This window comes from Saimiri boliviensis, chromosome 1 (genome assembly GCF_048565385.1).
Source record: "Saimiri boliviensis isolate mSaiBol1 chromosome 1, mSaiBol1.pri, whole genome shotgun sequence".
Classification (NCBI taxonomy): domain Eukaryota; kingdom Metazoa; phylum Chordata; class Mammalia; order Primates; family Cebidae; genus Saimiri; species Saimiri boliviensis.
The window spans coordinates 86,797,881-86,818,894 of NC_133449.1; the positions used below are offsets into that span (position 1 = coordinate 86,797,881).

The 21,014-nt window shown below is 39.3% G+C and overlaps 1 protein-coding gene across 27 annotated transcripts in view; it reads left to right on the forward strand.

The window, feature by feature from the left end:
- Window positions 1-254: 254 nt before the first annotated feature.
- NRXN1 (neurexin 1) overlaps window positions 255-21,014 on the forward strand; it is a 1,157,741-nt gene continuing 1,136,981 nt past the window's right edge. For 15 of the 27 annotated variants that reach the window (XM_074400196.1, XM_039478496.2, XM_003922746.4 and 12 more), the window contains exons 1-2: window positions 255-718; window positions 3,493-5,186. In XM_074400196.1, coding sequence (XP_074256297.1) covers window positions 4,415-5,186 — 772 coding nt within the window. In that variant the 5' untranslated portion in view covers window positions 255-718; window positions 3,493-4,414. The remainder of the gene's footprint in view (window positions 719-3,492; window positions 5,187-21,014) is intronic. The other 12 variants (XM_074400201.1, XM_074400203.1, XM_074400211.1 and 9 more) reach the window with 1 other exon arrangement.

Consider the following 21,014-nt stretch of genomic DNA (forward strand, 5'->3'; position numbering starts at 1 on the left):
CTTCCCTTTGACTGCTGGGGTCTTTCCTGGCACCCTCTCAGGTATCCCCACCCAATCACTACTAAACCCCGGAGAAGTGGAATCTCCACACAGTTTTCATGGGTCTAACAGGGGCCTGGGCATGCTCAGTAGGCTACGTGGTTCTCTGGTTTGTTCGTTTCTCTCTCTCTCTCTCTCTCTCTCTCTCTCTCTCTCTCTCTCATGGGGAAGGGAGGGTGGTGGCAAGTTACAAGCGCTTGCGGCAGGTCCCCGCCCCCAGGATCAGGCTCCCCGTGCAAGGGGACGATGAAAAGGTAGAGGCACCTCGCTTCGCAGCAGCATCCAGATCTGGACGGGCTGCGACCACGGGCCGAGCCCACCCATTCTCCAGCCAAGGGACGGGCCCGCCGCTCTCCATGGTACTGCGGAGAGCTCAGCTCCGCCCTTCTCTTTCAGAAGGACAGCACCCGGCGTCACGTAACCCAGCCTTCTCGGGCTCCACCACCGCCTTTTCCTTCCCAGCTCTTTCCCTCTCCTCCCCCTCCTCCTCCTTCTCCTCCTCCTCCTCCTGCTCCCCTCCGTTGCCTGTTCTTCCCTCCCGCACTCCTGGAGATAGACGCTCAAGCCTGACGCCTCTGAAAAGGCAGCAGCAGTCGCCTTATCCATAGACCTCAGGAAATTCGCTTTGACCGATGCATGCTTCAGGCTCTGGCTCGAGCTAAGGGGAATAACCCGGCAGGTAAAGAAGCTCAATTTGGGTTGGGGGGAGGGGATGGGGCGAGGCAAGCCGAAGAAGGATATCTTTCCCCATTGTAATTGAGCCAGGATCTGCCACAAATACACAGGGAAAGATGGGTGGTGGGAGGGTGGGGGAGTGTAGATCTTGGTTGTTTTGCAAGAGCCTTTTAAATAGATGGCAAGAAGATGAGATGGTGGAACTGAGGTAGTAACTTAAAGGCTGAATGCAGTGATTTATTAGCAAAAGAAAGAAAAGAAGAGAAAGGTTAGATATCAAAGTAATAAAAGATCTCTCTATATATTTCTTTCCCTACCTCAGCAGCTCCACACTATGCCTAGCCTTAATTTGTGCAGTAGACTCCGAGCTCCAAGAAACTGCCCTGGTATTCGAGATGGAGCTTAGAGACTGGGCGGGAAAGCCAGAGAGAATTTTGGGTGTGCATTGGTATTGAGGGACTTTGCAAAAGCCAAGGGTGAAATAATAAGCGCTTCTAAAATTTCTCTCAGAGATTTCATGTTCTAAATGAGGATATATATAATGCATGGAAAGGTATAAGGGTGTGTGTGTGTATGTGTGTGATACCAAAAACATCAAAATATGCAACTGCAGCCGATGAACATACTGTATTGATCCTTCCAGTGACTTGGGATGAATTTGATTCCAGAAATGCAAGAAAAGATTAATGATGCTGTTAGTCTGCTTTTGAATTAGAGCGCTTCTTCTTTTGGCTGCAGTAAGGTTGTTTTTCAGATCCCTTTATTTCATCCTCTAATTTGTGAACTCGCCAGGTCTTTCTGGCACCTAGAGAGAATCCTCTTTCTCCATATAAATACAGATACTCTCTCACATACAATGAGCTTCCTCTAAGAACTGGGAAAACCAGTTAACCTCCATGTGGTAAGAATGTATGTGTGTGTATATATATATGTATATATTCCTCTAGGATTTTTCTCTCTCCACCATCCCTTAAAATTGTCAAGGTGTGCATTAGTGGGGGAGGGCTGGAGGAACAAAAGAAAAAAGGTTATGTGATCGATGTAACATTAATATAATAACTGGCTCCCACAGAGTTATACACACAAGTAAAAAAAAAAAAAAAAGGTTTTCTAACACATGAGCTGAGAATGGGTTCTAAGCACTACTCTTGATCAAAACATTGCAGATTTATTTTGCAAATGACTGAAAATTTAGCAGATTCCTGAGTCCACTTAAAATATGAAAGTATACTGAATAATACGCTATTTCAGATGATTTGAAGAGCTCCTTTCTTAGGGTTTGACAAGGAGTAGACAAGATATGACTGGTGATTGCTGATAGTGTAGAATATATCAGCTATGATATATAAGTAACTGAAATTTTTATTTCCTTTTGCTAGTGGGCAGTGTGTGTGTGCCCCTGCACAGTGTGTGTGTCTGTGTGTGTGTGTTGAAAGAGAGAGAACCAGTCATCAATTTCATCTGGGAGGAACTTGAAGTGGGATCCCCTAGCTTGGTGGCTCTCAGCTGACACCTGTAGGGATTGCTCTGTATTGAAGAGAAATGCTCTCAGCTCCCTCCATGGAGAAGCAGCAGCACAATGCAGTGCCATAAATTACTGCTAGTTTCAGCTTTTAGGGGGAGAAAAGTGTTAATTGGATAGTGAGTTTCTATGTCCAGACAATAAATTTGGGGTGTTTGTGTGTGTGCATGTGCATGTGTGTATTGTGTATGTATATTGCTGTGTGTGGGGGATATAAGAAATAGAAAAATAATGCACTTCCTTGACATGAACGGATTATACATTTGTAGTTTTTTTTTTTTTTTTTCAAACTGTGAGAGTAATTTTTTTGGTTAAAAAAAGGTAGAAAAAAATCAGTATTTATGATTTCTGTACCATTTCAAGAAGCTGTCAGATTAGAGTTGAATAAAGGAAGTGATTTAATAGTATAGTGAGTGATTCAAAGGTATGGTTTTAAATTCTGGCATCCTAGAGCCATAGCAGCTGAGATGACATACATGCCAACTGCTGTTCTGACTACACAAATTGTGAGATCTGACAGCCAGAAACAGATTTCAGGAGGAGTCAGATCACTACACTATTAGGCAAAATATTAAATACTTTACACACCTTTAGAGAAGTTAATATTATGGCAATTGAGACACATTTCCAAAAACATAAATCTAGCTTCAATTAGTTGTTTTCTTTTACAACAGATTATTTCTTTAATAAAAAGGAGAACTATACTTGTTTGAAATTTTGCAAGAGACTACCAAGAAACCATCAATGTTCCTTCTAAGAAAAATAAAATGGCAGGAATGTTATGCAAATCTAAGCTGGCAGCTTCCTGCCAACAGTTTGATATAATTTGCCCATTGTAAAAATCTATTAACTTGACATTTGAATAGGTTGTATTTTTACTGTCCACAGAACAAGCACGCAGCATAGTTAGAGATCCTTAAAAGCAGTTTTTTTCCTCTCCTCACATATTTAAAAAATCAAACTATCTTGGAAAAAGAAAAAGATAACCAGAATCAAATTTCTCTTTAAAACTTGGGGTTATCTACTAACAGTTAAAATAAACTACAAGGGTATAATGGATGATTGTAAAATTGTGATATTAACTATTAGAAAATATTAGGCCTTACTTGTAGTGAGGATAGAAAAAACTCCAAGTTTAGCTCTTTACCTTACTAACAGAACCAGTGCTACACCTGTGTTATGAGCTAAATAACAGTTTACATGATATTATATTGATATTGACTTTAAACCTTAATTTTGACTTTAATTCTTTGCAGATGTCTGGGTCCTTAAAAAAGACAAAATAAAACCAAAATGCATCACCAACACACAACCAATTGATGTGCTGACATCTCAGCTTGGCCCTGCAGAGGCGGAGAGAAAAGAAGAGGAGCTGTTGTGATTTCCACATCTAACAGCTTCTGGCTATTTCGCAACTGCTGGCTTTGAGTCCTACTGTTGCCGTGGTTGAAAAGAGAAGTAAAACCCAACTTGTGAGACCATGCACAAGGAATTAGGCTTTGGCTGCAGCGGTGCCGAAGTTTATGCTCTCACAAAAGAAGCAGACCTTTGAAGCTATCCTGGGGTTAAGAAGTGGTGCCGTAAAGAGGCAAGCATCCGTTTCTCGGTTGTGCTTTAAGACACCACATCTGGAGGAGACACACTTGAGGCATCCACAAGCATCTAAGGATACTGGCTTATTGCTGGCTTCCTGTACTTTCCCGAGAAAGGTGCTTGCTTTTTACTGACTCTCACTGCTTCCTTTTGGCCCGGTACCGCCGGTGGAACCTGGCAGGTGATGGGATTTGAGGAGTTAAGTATCTGTTGACACCACAGACGGTCTTAAATTAGTTAATCAGACTCAAATGGGTCAGTGCTTTCCCCTGATCCTTGACTGAAGCCTTTTCCAGAACGTTGCCTCCAAAGTGCATCCTCCCTTTGGTCTGGAAGTTCTCTGGCTGCCCTGTACCCCTGGGGTCAACGTTTTCCAGTTGGAAGAGGACTACAGGGAGAGAGGGAGGGGTTGTTGGAAGAAGAAGAAGAAAAAAAAGAACTAGATAAAGGGAGGCACCTCCCTCCCACTCCCGCCTTTTCCCCTCCCTTCCTTTCTCTCGGCACCCTTATTTCTCCATCACGGTGACCAGGACCATTTTGACCCTGTCGGCCCCGGCACCCCCCCGCCGCACCCCAGCCCCGAGCATGGGGACGGCGCTGCTCCAGCGCGGGGGCTGCTTTCTCCTGTGCCTCTCGCTGCTGCTCCTGGGCTGCTGGGCGGAGCTGGGCAGCGGGCTGGAGTTCCCGGGCGCCGAGGGCCAGTGGACGCGCTTCCCCAAGTGGAACGCCTGCTGCGAGAGCGAGATGAGCTTCCAGCTCAAGACGCGCAGCGCGCGCGGCCTCGTGCTCTACTTCGACGACGAGGGCTTCTGCGACTTCCTGGAGCTGATCCTGACGCGCGGCGGCCGCCTGCAGCTCAGCTTCTCCATCTTCTGCGCCGAGCCCGCCACGCTGCTGGCCGACACGCCGGTCCACGACGGCGCCTGGCACAGCGTGCGCATCCGCCGCCAGTTCCGCAACACCACGCTCTTCATCGACCAGGCGGAGGCCAAGTGGGTGGAGGTCAAGTCCAAGCGCAGGGACATGACGGTGTTCAGCGGCCTCTTCGTCGGGGGGCTGCCCCCGGAACTGCGCGCCGCGGCGCTCAAGCTCACCCTGGCCTCGGTGCGGGAGCGGGAGCCCTTCAAGGGGTGGATTCGAGACGTGAGGGTCAACTCCTCGCAGGTGCTGCCGGTGGACAGCGGCGAGGTGAAGCTGGACGACGAGCCGCCCAGCAGCGGCGGGGGAAGCCCGTGCGAGGCGGGCGAGGAGGGCGAGGGCGGGGTGTGCCTCAACGGAGGCGTGTGCTCCGTGGTGGACGACCAGGCCGTGTGCGACTGCTCGCGAACCGGCTTCCGCGGCAAGGACTGCAGCCAAGGTAAGGCCTGACGCCCGACCCCCCGGGGGCCGGGGCCTAGGCAGGGCGCGGGGAGGGGAGGGGACCGGGCTGGTGCATGGGGTCTTCCTCACCTGGCCAAACGTGTGGCAGTTGGCTTCGAGGGGAAGGCCTGTTTCTGGCGGCCTCTCTGCCTCCACAGCTCCTCCCTTGACATCCTGCTAAGGACTGGGCCGCCCCCACTTCCCAGTTCCAGTGCCTCCTGGAGTCCTTTCTGCCAACCCTACCCCCTTCCGAGTGGCAAATGCAATGGCCTCTTCTCATTCCACGGGTTCTTTGGCAGGTTGGGCCCTATATTTATTGGGCCGTGGCCCACGTCTCTGACTGCCTGGACTTGTATCTACTACTTCTAAATCTGTAACACACAGACTTTACCTATAAGATGCCAACAAGCATCTCAAGGGTTGGACGTGCGTTTGATGAGAAATGAGGCACAGGAGAGGTTTACCACGGCAGTGGTTGAGAATCCCCACGTGGTTGTGGTCCCTCGTGGTAAAGGACGAGAGAGACAGGGTCCGCAGGCACTGCTATGCCTTTTGCAAATAGAGCGGTAAAAACCTGCTTTTGGCTGTGGAAAAACGGGAAGGGAGGATGTGAAGAGTTTCTTCATTAGCAGGAGGCTTTTTGGACTAATGTTGGTTTCCACGGTTATATCCAAGTCCAACATTTGTCAAATTTAAGGAAAATTTTGTGATTTCTGTGGTTGGTTGAAATCTGAGACAGGTCAGCTGCTATTTAAAAATGTTAGAGATTTAATAACATATTTCTTAATTAACAAATGCCTTGTGAAGAGAAATACAGTGGTAGAGAAATTTAGATGTTCCTGGATTCGGAAGCTTCTGCAGACTAATAAACAGGGATGGATGTAAGGGATTGCAAGAGATTTTCTAAGGATATTCGGCTAATGACATTTATCTGGGTAGTGGAGGCCAAGTGGTAATTTCTGTGGTTCTTGGGGCTTCAAACAGTGTGGAGTTAACAAAAATCATACCTAAGTTCTGTTTTCTCCCCTTGAGAAATAAAATTCAGTCTTCAGTGTGTTTTGCCGGTGTTGTTACATGACAATGACCAAGGAAAACACTGTTGTATAAATACAGCAAAACCTCTGAACAGGAAGTGGGTGAGTGGTGTGAAAAAGACAAATCAGTGGCTAAGCAGGAGATGTCAGGATTTAAAGTAGATAGCTTATGGGTCAAAGCAAGGCAATCAACGCATGGATAAATGGCATTTGTGGCTGAAATGGGTAAAAAAAGGGTCAATTATTAAATCTGATTTTGAAAGCTATAGGGACAAAAGCTCTATGTGTGGCTGCGTTTTATTGTATGATGTCTTTGGTTTTTGCTGACACTGCGAAGGGGAACTAGCCTTTGTAAAGCTTATTAGAGTTGGCAGTTCTCTCTCACTTGACTTTAAGAGAAAGGAAGACTTGATAAGATTTGTAATTGTTTAAACAGCAAGTAGAGTTAGTTAGGAAGAAAAAAAGCTGGTCTGAAGAGAGTTCTGTAGTGTTCACGGGATTAGGAGTGCGGGAAGAAAGGGCTGTTTGCTTGCGCTCTGTCTTCATGTGGGTTTTTGTTTTTCATTATATTTTGGCTTAGGTAATTATAGAAAACTGTATATTCCATGGCCTATACAGCAAGTCAGCTTTAATAATACAATTCTACAGATATAAGAGCAGGCTTTATAGTGATGTTTTACAAAATAAAAAGGATCATTATTTTCTTCTACCAAATCTAACCTAATTGTAAATCATGAATAAGCAGCTAGATATAATTTCCACACTATAATTTGAAGTTGCATACTTTTGCACTGATTAATAGAAATGAATTTATAAATAAACATGATTTTATGGGAAAATTTCCCTAAGAATCCTAATACCATTTTAAAATACAGAGAAGGCAGTTTAATGAAGGACACATGAAATGTAGCTTCCTTCCTTAAATTAGGAAACAAATATGACACAATGACAGCTTGTACTGTGTGGGAGTGTTTTAAATGAAAATTTTTATTTTTCTATGCATTTTTAATGTAGCCATCCAGAGATCATGCATAATCAGGAACAGTTAAGAGTGAAAAAAGCATGGAAAAGTAATTCGTTATAGAGAAGCAGAATCAGATGTATCTGAAATGCATTTTATTTGGAAATGGAGAGTTCTTTCTGCTAGATAAAGAATTTGGAATTACCATGATGCGTTACTGAACAGTATAGTGCCTGGTGCATAGGATACTCCAACTCAGAATAGCAAATCCCTTAGGATTCTTCTGAAGCCTTGAGTCATTTTGAAAATTTGAGCTGAAAATGGAGTGCAAAGATCACCACTAACCATAGAAGGCAAACAAAAGGTTGGATTCTTTTGAGTATCACAGAATTGGAAGATGGAGTGATAAATCTAGAGTCAGTCTTCCTAGAAGGATTGGCTCCATTTTGCTTATTTTCCCTATTTCATGTGTGTCAAGTGACTATTGAATAATTAATTGAGAGTGGATGCCTCTCCCCAAACAGAACATATATTAAAGGCTAGGGATGGATGATTTCTATTCAGATGAAATATCAGTAAAGCTCTGCCTCTAGCCAGTGTTTACATTGTTTGCCACATTCTTCATAAAAACTAAATTTAAAAGAATTAAGTCCACATTCATTAGAGAACATTTAGGGAAAAAGACAAGCAAATATTAAACACAAATTCAGATTATCTCTGGTCCTAACTAAATTCTTTTTAAAACTTTAATAACATGTAGCTGCCTTCATATTTAAAATACAACAAGAACTACTAAAAAGTAAGACTATAATAAGATAATAAAAATATTCTCTGCCCCCCAACCTCTAGCCAAGAATGCCTTGAAACAACTTAGACACCTATGAATTTCCAGAATATTTTAATTGAATGAGCCAATTTCAACCTGGCTTTGTGTTCAAGCCTAGCAATTTTCATTTATTTATTTATGTACTGACAGAGAACCCAGAAAAGGTTATGTGTCATGACCAGGTTAGTGGCAGAACCTGGGTAAGAGCATAATTAAATACTTTTATTCCCAGGCCTTTTTTCACCATGTCTGCCAAATAAGATTTCCAGTTCAGGCCGGGCGCGGTGGCTCAAGCCTGTAATCCCAGCACTTTGGGAGGCCGAGGCGGGTGGATCACAAGGTCGAGAGATCAAGACCATTCTGGTCAACATGGTGAAACCCCGTCTCTACTAAAAATACAAAAAAATTAGCTGGGCATGGTGGCACGTGCCTGTAATCCCAGCTACTCAGGAGGCTGAGGCAGGAGAATTGCCTGAACCCTGGAGGCGGAGGTTGCGGTGAGCCGAGATCACGCCATTGCACTCCAGCCTGGGTAACAAGAGCAAAACTCCGTCTCAAAAAAAAAAAACAAAAAACAAAAAAAGATTTCCAGTTCATTCAGGTTGAGATTATTTTTCAGGTTCAAGTGTTATTCAAGGGAAAAAAAAACATAAAAATAGCTGATGGAACAAAACTAATTTATGCATCACTTACATTCTCTGACCCTGAGAGTCAGCCTCAGAACTCAACTAACCAAAAATGTCACCTTTCCTGAATGATGAATACTTACAGCGTACATAGCTTTTTCATATTCATTTCATCTAAGTGCCTGGACCATTATTATGGTCTCATCTAAATGACCTTGACCATTATTTCTGGAGGACTCATAGTTTTCTAGTAACTTGAAAGAATTAGTGATTTTCATAGCTATCCAGCTTAAAAAAAAAAACAAGGATAATCAATAAGAAATTAAGTTATATTTCTCATGATTTCCAGATCCCCAGGTCTCATGCATCTTAGGGTCATGTACATTAAAATTTCACATTGGACTGTTTCATTTTTTTTCATGTTCTCTGTTTAAATGGCCGTAAGCACATATGGCTTATGCTTACTGATTGTTTGTTACTGAATATGTCAGTATGATAGATGTGACTTAAGGAAGCTCCTACTTTCCATTACTTTGCTGATGTGACCAGATAGGCAACCACATTCACTCATTCATTCATTTGTTCATTCATTCATTTGTTTATTAATTTCTTTATTCAAGTACTGATTGTTTTGTGTAGCAGAGTACTAGGCTTATGCAATAAAATGGTAGTGCAGAAATAGTTGTTTCTTTAATAGACTTCATGTTCTAGTGAGAAGGCAAATTGACTTTTTTTAAAAAATGAACTTTTTTAAATGGTGGTATGTATTTGGAAGGATGGGTACATGGTACTATGGAAACTTAAAATAGTGTGAACTGACCTAAATAAACGGTTTTCCTGAGAAGTGATTGTTAAACTGAAATATTAAAAAGCGAAAAACAACCAAATTAAGAGGAGAAGTAGTAATCAGGTAAAGCCCAGAAGTACAGAATTCTAATGTAGGAGATGGTACAGCATGTTCAAGCCACTGAGAGAATGCCTTAAGCATGGAGCTGTAACTCCACACTTGGGAGGGATGCAGTCAGGTAGTGCATAGCCTTCTGGACCATGTCGAGTATTTTCATCTTTACTGTAAGAGTGATAAAAGAGTAATAGGCAGAATAGAGTGTGGATGGTAGGGAGGAAGATGGAATTACCACATTTATATTTCCAAAATGTCACTCTAGCTATATAGTGTAGAGAACAAATTAAAAGGGGGCCAGGGAAAAAGAGAAAACATTGTTTTCTGTTTGTCAGTCGACATCATTTGTTAAGCACCCACAGTATGCTGTAAATTAAACTTCGGGAAAAACTAGTGAAAAATATAATTCTTTCTTGAAGGAAGTTAGAGTCATCATGGGTTTGGTTAGGTATAGAAATGTAAGGCCATTGATTGTTCAGAACACTTTGGTTCTACCTGTGAAATGCATTGCCTGAACTCTTTATGTGGATTGTAATGTGGTTTCCTGCAGATACACTCACTGAATCTATGGGTCTTCGGAACCCAGTGGCAGTGTGACCCTTCATAGGGTACCCCCAGGTACTTTGCTCAACATGTTCTAGTGACACAATTTTTTGGTTGTTTGAATCAATATTGTAACTACTACAATAAAGGAAAATATTATGTAGGTGCTGGCAATCTTCATAAGATTGTTTTTTATTTAAATAGTTATTATATAAGTAGATACTGGACAAAAATGATTCAGAGATTTTGACACAGTTTTGTCTGAAGACTACCATTTTAGGAAAAGATAGATTACCTGTGTTGAGAAAACTTTGAGTCACAGAAACTCATTAATAGTTTTGATCTAGAGGAAACGTTCTGGGAAACTCTTAAAGTATGGCAATGAACGGCATCTATTTATTACAAAGTTTATTTTGACTATGAGGTAATAATCAAAATGGAGTTCCTATCCTAAAATGCCACAAAAAAAGTTGAAGGTATTATTTTGAGATTTTGTTTTCCTATTCTGCGATGCAGTTGTGGTGTAAAGGTTAAATGATGCACTCTTGGGCCAGACTGCCTGATTTCAAGTGGCACACTCAAACTTTCTATTCTTCAGTTGTGCTATCTGCGAAATTGGGATTAGACTAGTACTTAACTTCTTAGGGCTCTTAAGAAAATGAAGCAGGTGACTTCATGTAAAGCTTAGATCAGTGCCTGGCACATAGTAAGCATTTTGTAAGTGTCCACATTTAATTTGATAAATTTAATGTCCATTAAATGTTATTTTTGTTATTATTACCTCCACCAGTATTTCCACTGACACCATTTTCTTAAGGGTACTTTCATGCAAAATTCAAATATAGAGAACCTCTTAGTCATCTAAAAGGAATTTTAGTATAATAATGATCCATTACTTGATAAAAGTTTCAGTTTATAAAGACAATGAGCCTCTGTTTCTGTTGTATGCAGCTGTGTTCTAATGTTACCCTTGTCTAGTGTTATTCAAAATGTTTAAAAAAAATCACATTCTGAGAATTTAGTGATTTAGCAAGCACTTAATGCAAATGTATATGTAGAAACTATACTTTCACTTTCTACCTAAACTAATATCTGTATTCCATCCCAATCTGATATTTAAGCAGTGATTTTTACTGCATTAATAGCTTATTTAAGATATCATTTACTTTGAAGTTTATACTAAGTTATTATCTATCAAATAGGAAAAGTTTTTAATAACTTCAGTATAAAAACAGGTTTATTCAATTTGTAACTTGTCTTTGAGACTCTCTCATATGTTAAATTTATTTATACATATGCTGAAGATAAGATAGGTAATATATTTGGCTTTAAAAGTTCAAGCAGGTTATTTTAGTTACATGCAGATTATATTTTCTCAGCATAAAATCTTATATATATATATTACTGATATGTTCAGTTTTGCATATCACTAAATTAAATGTGACAATTAAATTTATTATTAAAAATAAAGTTATCCTGGCCAGGCGTGGTGGCTCAAGTCTGTAATCCTAGCACTTTGGGAGGCTGAGGCGGGTGGATCATGAGGTCAAGAGATCGAGACCATCATGGTCAACATGGTGAAACCCCAGTCTCTACTAAAAATACAAAAAATTAGCTGGGCATGGTGGCGTGTGCCTGTAATCCCAGCTACTCAGGAGGCTAAGGCAGGAGAATTGCTTGAACCCAGGAGGCGAAGGTTGCGGTGAGCCGAGATTGCGCCATTGCACTCCAGCCTGGGTAACAAGAGTGAAACTCCATCTCAAAAAAATAAAATAAAATAAAATAAATAAATAAATAAAGTTATCCTGATAGACTATAGAAAGGAGTGGCACTATACAATGTTTCTGTTATTCTTGGCTACATTGTGAGAATCGGGATTCAGAGACACATTAATACCTCAAAATAGTCATCGACCACGTTCTACACTCTTTGTCAGTCAATATTTGTTGGCTACACTGGTTACAGAGTTAACTCCTATAAATATGTATTGAAAATTAGGCCTTACAATAGATATTCAGGTTTTATCTTATTATGGGATTAATAAACCTATTAGAAGTTGCTGTGCAAACTGTGCTTTCAAAAAGTTTATAAGTGTATTTGATGTTTGTTATTCGTAATAATGTTTACATTTTAGAAGTTTTCAGTTTATTAAAAATTTTGTTATTCGTAATAATGTTTACATTTTAGAAGTTTTCAGTTTATTAAAAAAACAGCATACCAAAATCTTACCCTTTTTTTCTTGTGTACTTCTCTATAATTTTATGGCCTAGTCCCGTTTTTGTTATTTATAAGTAAAGGAATAGGTAAATTTACATGGCCTTTGCTGAATATATGTCTTAAAATGTTCTAATTATGTTTTGAAAACAAAGTTTTGGCCAGTTGCTTTAGAGCTCTTCAGAAAATTGTGAGGCTCTTGGCTTTCTCTCCTGAGCATGGATTCCATGTAGTTCCACTTGAATTTTGGGATGGGTATCATATACTCTCAGATTCCTTTATTGCTACATTATTATTTATGTTTTGTGTATCAACGGAACATGATTTGGAATCTGAAGAACTAAATTCCAGATGGGACTTTACATCTCAATAGGTGTTAAAGGTAAAATAATACCATCAGTGTTACATGTTTCAATTTCTAAGGTTGTGAATTGGGAAATCACCTAATCAGACTACTTTTGTGAACGAATGCCAGCCTACTTCACAGATTGTTTGTTGGTAGATAATAGATATACACTCTTTCAAATCTTACAAGTTTGAAGGAGATGTTAAATGACTACTGTTACAAAGATGTGAATCATGTTTCTTTAAACCTACTTTGGGATCATTTTAGATGGATTTTAGATCATTTATGCCCAAAAGCATGCATCAGATTTGGTAGAGTTATCTTATCATTATGCTTTAATATATGGGTATTATAACAAGCTAAGTAAAAAGAACATTGTTTCCCTTATTCCGCTTGGGTAAAATTTAAACAAATAAGTGTTTTAAGGCAGCGATTATATGAGTGCATACTTCTGATTCTATTTACATGAAGTTTAAAACAGATACAACTAATCTATGGTGATAGAGGTCAGAATAAAGTACCTTTTAGTGGTGTTGACTAGAAGAGGAGAAAACAATGGAGCATTAGGCATGATATGAGTGGTGGTTATGTGCATATATTTGTAAAGATCCGCTAAACTGTACACCTGACATATATATGCTTTACTATATGTAAGCTCTCTGTCAACTTTAAAAAGAACTCTTTCAAATTAAAAAAGAAATGCTGTTCAGTGAGTACCAGTGCACTGAATATATGTAAGAGCCTACTTACAAAGTAATCCTTAATGGAAATCTATATTGAAAAATGTTGAGCATAAAAGCCGAATATTTGTAACATATATCCAAAGACTATTCTGGAGAGCAAGCCTATTTATATATGAATAATTTCAAAGTAAGCAGAGAGAGTACTGTGTTTTAAACATCGTATACAGTGTTTGAGTTTGAATCATTTTTTACTTTCATGTTTTTATAATGTTTAGAAAGAAAACATAGGTTCTTATTTTATACTTGCATCCATGGAGCACAAATTCTACCAACATAATCAGGCAATGTAAGCTTTCCAGTTAGAACAACTCAACTGCTAGAACTGTTAAGTAATTGAATGATGAGTATTTTGTAAGAGATCAGTAAATACTTGAATGAGTAATTGGATATTGGAAAAGGCATTACCCGTTAGTTCAACCATAACTCTCCTAGTATTCTCTAAATCTGCAAATGTGGCTGATTTTCCCCAAAAATATTATACATGTAGTTATTTCAGAAAATGGACTAGATGGTGCTCCTTAAAGGTGAGACCGTAAGGACCTTTTGAATTTGAGAATAATTTAAAATCATTCTGTTAAGAATCACAGTAGTTGTTATTAAAATTACTAGTGTGCTTTGTCTATCTTTTCTTATAGAGTTTTATCATAGTCCTACTTGATAGATTTTATACAATTTCTGTTTTACCAGTGAGAAAACTGTGGGTTAGAAGAGATCACTTGCTAGAAGTCCAATAGCTAAGAAATGGCAAAGCTGGAATTTGAGTCCCGGTATGCCCAATACCTTAGCAGGCAGCCCTGTCCATTATATGACACAGCTTGTATATTTCACTTATCAGATGGATGCTGGGCATTTGTTCACTAGTTTTCAGCTTGGTACAAATTTAAATGGCTGACTTACAATAAAGCCTTCAGATTTGAGGGTTGTGACAGACCCTTAAATTTAGTGCCAGTTGCTAATGTCATGATAATAAAGAAAATGGAATAGCTTGTCAAAATTCATCACTCTTTGTTTTCATAATGCTTGTTTGTTTGCTTCCTTTGTTGACCTTTTCATATTCTATTTTATGGGTTGATTCTACTCTACCATAACCAGAAGTAAAGCCCCAAAATATTGCATCTAAACAGTATTACAACTAATTTTTGTCCTTTTGATGAAAAGACTTATTGTTTTAGAAAACAAGCAACACAAAATTTCCATCTAGTTTAGAATTTGGATAAGATTATTGAAAATATTAACATCCGTGGTGAGTCAGCACAAATATGAAGACCCAGCTCAGTCACATAAATAGATAGTGAGAGTTGCTGAGTTAGAATATGGTTCTGCTGAAAATCTGGATGATGGTACAGTGGGCACTTAATTGAAATGTCATAATGAGAAGATAGTGCCTCTTTTTGGCTGAGTTTGGCTTCCGAACCTATTGCCTGAAATTGAACTCAGGAGTGGTTCTTAGAGTTAGAAAGATGTATGCTCTGTGCTATTTCAGGTTTATATGAGAAACTATTATTGGAAAGAAGTGGGAGGAAAATAAGTCTGACCTGGCAAGCCAAAGTGCTGACCTGGACTCTTGTCTAGTTACTTATGCTCAAAACTGTCTGGACTGTAATTAGAAATGCACTGACACCACACTGCAGGAACAACTGCTACTTCAAATAGCACTTTCTTAGGTTGGTTCCCAGGAGCGATCTGGCAGCCCAAAAGTTAAAGGAGAAGCTGCCAAGACGAACAGTTGCTTCACTAATATCCTGACATCAAGAAGGGCTTTCTATGTTTAATTATAGACATAATGAATTCTGTGTGGATTCTAATCCATGATGGAAGCAGAACTGATGAGAGTTTAGGAGATACTGTTGTTTGGGACCTCACGATACCTGGCCCGCATATGGAAGGAGCTAAGCTTAAGTGTTACTCAGACATTGCTAGATTCAGCAGAATCTACATCCCCATCCAGCAGAGGCAAGGAAATTAAAGACTCATGTTTTTCTTCTAAGTAATAATGTTCCTCTATAATTAAGCATGCCTGGACTCTCCATAGGGAAATAGCTGGCATGACAGTATGTGACTGTAGTTGTTGTATGGAAGATACCACTTTACAACTTCTGCTCTTTAACTTTAGTGAAAAATTGATTTATTTTCCATCAAATAATGTAATTATTTAAAATTATAAATGATGCTAGAAATATTAAATGTTCAGTTTACTGAATCAAAAATATAAATATTGGACATTATATAGTGTATTTCACTACTCAAAAGCACAGTGAAATATGTAAGAGAATACATCTATGAATGTTGATTTACAAAGTTGGGCTAACTTTCTATGAACTAAAGTAATCCCAGTGCTTTGGGAGTCCAAGGAAGGAGAGTCACTTGAGGCAAAGAGAACCAGACCAGCCAGGGCAACAAAGAGAGACCTCATATCTACAAAAAAAAAATTTTTTTTAAAATTAGTCAAGTGTGGTGGCAACAACTGTAGTCCCAGCAACTTGGGAGGCTAAGGTGGGAAGACTGCTTGATCCCAGGAGTTCTAGGAAGCAGTAAGCTATGATTGAGCCGCTGAACTCCAGCCGAGGCAACTGAGAAAGACTCTATCTCTTAGGGGAAAAAAAAAATCCCAGAAACCTGTTTTATCAGAAAAGTTAGGAAACTGATACAAATATTTGCTTTTGATGTTTATTTTTTTTAATTACATTTTAAGTTCTGGGATACAAGTGCAGAATGTACAGGTTTGTTACATAGGTATACACATGCCATGGTGGTTTGCTGTACCCATCAACCTGTTATCTGCCTTTGGTATTTCTCCTAATGCTATCCCTCTGCTTGCCCTCCACCCCATTACAAGCCTTGGTGTGTGATGTTTCCCTCCCTGTGTCCATGTGTTTTCATTATTCAACTCCCACTTATGAGTGAGAACATGTAGTGTTTGGTTGTTGTCTGTCCCTGTGTTAGTTTGCTGAGAATGATGATTTCCAGCTTCATCCATGTCCCTGCAAAGTTCCTTACAGATTATGGCTATTAGCCTTTTGTCAAATAGATAGATTGTAAAAATTTTCTCCTATTCTAGTGCAGAAGCTCTTTAGTTTAATTAGATCCCATTTGTCAATTTTGGCTTTTGTTGTCTTTGCTTTTGGTGTTTTATTCATTTAGTCTTTGCTCATGCCTGCATCTTGAATGGCATTGCCTAGGTTTTCCTCTAGGGTTTTTATGGTTTTAGGTATTATGTTTAAGTCTTTGATTCATCTTGAGTTAATTTTTGTTTAAGGTGTAAGGAAGGTGTCCAGTTTCAGTTTTCTGCATATGGCTAGCCAGTTTTCCCATCACCATTGATTAAATAGGGAATCTTTTCTCCATTGCTTGTTTTCATCAGGTTTGTCAAAGATCAGATGGTTGTAGATGTGTGGCATTACTTCTGAGACCTCTGTGCTGTTTCATTGGTCTATATAACTGTTTTGGTAGCAGTACCATGCTGCTTTTGTTACTGTAGCCTTGTAGTGTAGTTTGAAGTCAGGTAGCATGACATGAGTAGTTTTATTCTTTTTGCTTAGGATTGTCTTGGCTATATGGGCTTTTTTATGGTTCCATATGAAATTTAAAGCAAGTTTTCAAATGGTAACTTGTAAGTTTTAAAACATGCTCCAGTTTTCAGTTTATATCTTTATCTATATTTTATAATATGCTAGACATTGATTTTCTCTTCCTCTATCCTATTCAACTTTTATTTAAATTAGAATTGGTTGGATTAAAATATGTCTTTTTTTTTTCACAATGTATTTTTTGACTTCAAATGACATTTAAAGACTTTTCTTTTTCACTTGAAGTTTATCTGTTGTTTATTTTACGACTCTCTATATTGATTTCCTTCACAAAAGTGCAGACATAGGTAGAGCTTCAGGAGTTAAATAATCTTTTTCTGGGAATGGTGCTTCTCTCCAGCTGCTAGCTGGGAGCTGTACACGTTCCCAGAGGTTGTTGGAAATAAGAATGATGGGCACTTTCCTTCTCCCGGACCCAAGACATTATCCATCCTGGACACAATCCTTATTTGTATCCTAAACAGAGAAAATAATAATTTGGATTGGGGCCAGATACACAATTCTGTGTCTTTTGCCCACAGAAGGCAGAGACTGGAAAGATGCTCAAGCCTCAGGGAAGCTGGGAAGCTTGAACTGTTTGATAATTTGAAAATGAGACAGAAGACCAAAAGAGGGGAACAGGAGATAGGGGAAATGGTGGTGGGAGAGGAAAAGAGTATTCGAGATTGAGGTAACTTGAGAGAGACAGAGACAGAGACAGAGACAGACAGAAAGAAGAACTAACAGAATTTGAAACAATGAGGACATTGAGAACTGTTGGCTTAAAATTTGAAAAAGCACACATCTGGACTGTGGAAGACAGAACAGGAACATACATTGCTTGACTTCTATCCCTGGGCTTAAGGCAAAGAAGGAAATAGGAAAAGATAAGAATAAATACATAATTGTTCACAATTAACCTACAGAAATTATAATCATTCTTTGTCTCTACCTCTGATTTCTGGCAGCATTTCGTTGAAATTTTTTCTGCCAATTAACAACTTCAACAACAATAGCAAAATCTTAAATGGCTCTCACAGTATGTCAGGCACTGTTTGAGACTCTTTGCACATATTAATTCATTTGGTCAACCCTACAACCTTGTAAAGTAGGTGCCGTTTTTCTCATTTGATAGATGAGAACATTAAGGCCCAGAAAGATTTTTTTTTTTAGTTTTACCAATTCACACACTAGAAATTTACAAACCTGAATTCTAATCATAGCTGCGTAACTCTTGACGCCAGACCCTTCACCTATAATTCCTTCCTTTTTATTAATAAATTAACTAACTGTATATCCTCCACACCCTTTCACATAGGATAGTCTGTCCTGTGTTAAAAAGATATCTGTAAAAGTTAATGCAATGTCATATTTTTTCTTTTTCAAAATCCCACTTAACTGTTAAACAATTTTGTCTGAGTAGATTTCTTCCTTAAATTTAATGAAAATCCTTTCTCTGATGACATAAATTAATTTTTTCTTGTTATATCTTCAGTGGAAATAAAATCCATGTGTATAGTATCCTCTTCAATTATCTTTATCTGCTTAAGAGAAAAGAGTGGTGTTTTCACTGAGCTAAAAATGTTCCAGATCCTCTTTCTTTGCAACTGGTCTGACATTCAGGTTTCTTTCTCTAATTGTCCCCTGCTCTGTTTATTTTACCCACTGTCCATCAGCTGGCTAATGCTCTTCCAAAGGCTAGTTCCAAAAATGTGTTATAATCATCCTGGTCTGTTCATCACGGCAGCAGCATCACCGTACTTTCACTGTTCCCCACTCACCTTCCCTCTTGCCTTTGTCTGACTTGCTAATTTCCCATTACACCTTGGAAATTGCATGGACAAAAACTTCATAAAATTCTTGGTAGGTTTTGTTGTTATCTTGTGACTTAAAAAATGTGTCTCACTAGTGTCTGTAGATCAGGTAGTCCAGAATTGTATAAAAGGAAAAGTCTTGATAGCATTGCATTTGTAAGCAGGAAAAGTAGGCCAGAAAAATATGAGCTGACAAACAGAAAAAAGAATTTGGACTAAGGAAAACTGGCAGTGGTAGTCTGGTCCACAGAGGACTAAACAATAGAAATGGATTTGAACAATAATGTGTTGGTTTAGGCCTAAGAGAAGAGAAAACAGCATTCACTTGTAATTCTAGTATAAATGTGAGAACAGGTCAGCAGAAGTGGTGGGCGAATCTGTAAAACTAGAGATCCTTAGTGGCTTAAATAGACAACTGCTAGTTTTACATTGCTTAAGGTTTCTCCTTTTCTGGTCAGTGGCCTGGACCAAGTAACATTTGAAATATATTTTTAGTCCTGTAGTTACGTAAATAATTGGACTTTTCTGAAAGCCTTTTAACATGCAAATCTCCCAAGTCCTGAGTTGGAAACAGCCCAAAACAAATACCCTCCCCGCCCCCTAAAAATCCTAATTTCTGCCAAAAAAAAAAAAAAAAAACCTCTCTATTTCCAGAGTGTCTGAAGTTATAATTCACAGATACATTTGCATAAAATATGTCACCAACTGTTACAGAACACTTGGCCCATGAATTACTTCCCTCAGTGCCTTAACTTGCTGTTGTTGCACGTTGGTGTCCCTGGAATACACTCTGGGCAGGCTCTCCACCCACATGCTCATGTTTGCCCTGAGCCAGCTGCCCTTGTCCTCTTTACACAGTGGATTGCCCCAGTTTCATGTTTCCTTTATCGTGGTTGAGCTCGAGTTACAGCTGCTGCCTGTATCACAAACTCACCTTGCACTTCCTCTTGTTTGCTTTGCCATCTCCAGGGTATCCTCCCCATACTGACTCTTCCTCCACCAGGTGTGACGTTCCTGCCCTGCTGTGTAAATGCAGGACATTCGAGTGGTGTCTCTTACTTCCTAATCCCTTTACATCCTGTGTCGTTGTTCTTCCTCTGTGAAATATAGCTTTGGGGTGAAAGGGTCTTTGGTAGTACTGGTATGAATTGTTCTTGGAGAAGGATGAGATTAAAGGGCAGAAGAATAGTTTTGGGTTAAAAACAAAATGAAACAAAAACCAGGGAAAAAATTAAAGTACTCACAAGTGAAGTACTCACACTTTTTTCTGTGTACTCTGTCATGTTTTTGGTGTCCCGGAAAAACCAGTCACCCAAACCAGAAGTCTAGCCTCATCGTTGACTCCTCTGTTTTTTCTCCATTCATAATTGCTAAACTACATGTTAAGATGCCATTACACAGGAGGAGATGAGATATTAGCTCTTAGGCAGTGTTTACCTCTGTGCTCTCAAGCCCTTGAGGACCAAACGTTTGACAGCACAAATGAAGGGCTTGAAACCTAAATACAAGTCTGAAAAATTCAGGCATCAAAATATCAGTAAAACTCACTATTGATTTCAGTATATGAAGATCTATAATGTGGTACACATGTATGCCATTGGTGATGTTATCAACAACAACCTCAGTCGCAGCAAAAATTAGCAGGTTTACTTTTTGAAAATGCAAGTCCAATGGTATACCTAAAAGAGTGAAAAACATATGAATCCTTTCACAAATTACAGTTAATGGATTGCTTCACACTCTTAGTTAAGTCACCATCATTTCAAATTACTCTAATCACTGGATTCTTCCATATCAAAATAAAGCAGTTTACAGTAAGCCATTAGAGGGTTATAGAGTCTAGGCTTTAAGAAAAGCTTTAGAGTAACAATTATTGATGTGAACTCAGGAAAGTGAAGAAACCTGAAAGTTTATTTTTTGGTGAAACAATGTTTTAGTCAACTACAGGTCTAACAGTTAGAAAGCATCACATTTTAGTGGGGTGGGCTGGTAGACAACACGAATGATTTTTATTACAATACAGTAAATGGTATCACAGAAATGAATTTCCAGTGCTTCTAGTTGTAGAAAGGTGAAAGGACTAATGACATGCTTTCTGTGACCAAGTTCACTTGATTCTATCGACACTATGCTATTTTAGGTTCTCATACTCCCGCATCAAGATTACTGCTATGGTCTACTCACCACTTTCCCAAACCCAAGCATTGCTCCTCAAAGCCATTCTCTCTCCTACTGAAGTGATCCTTTAAAAG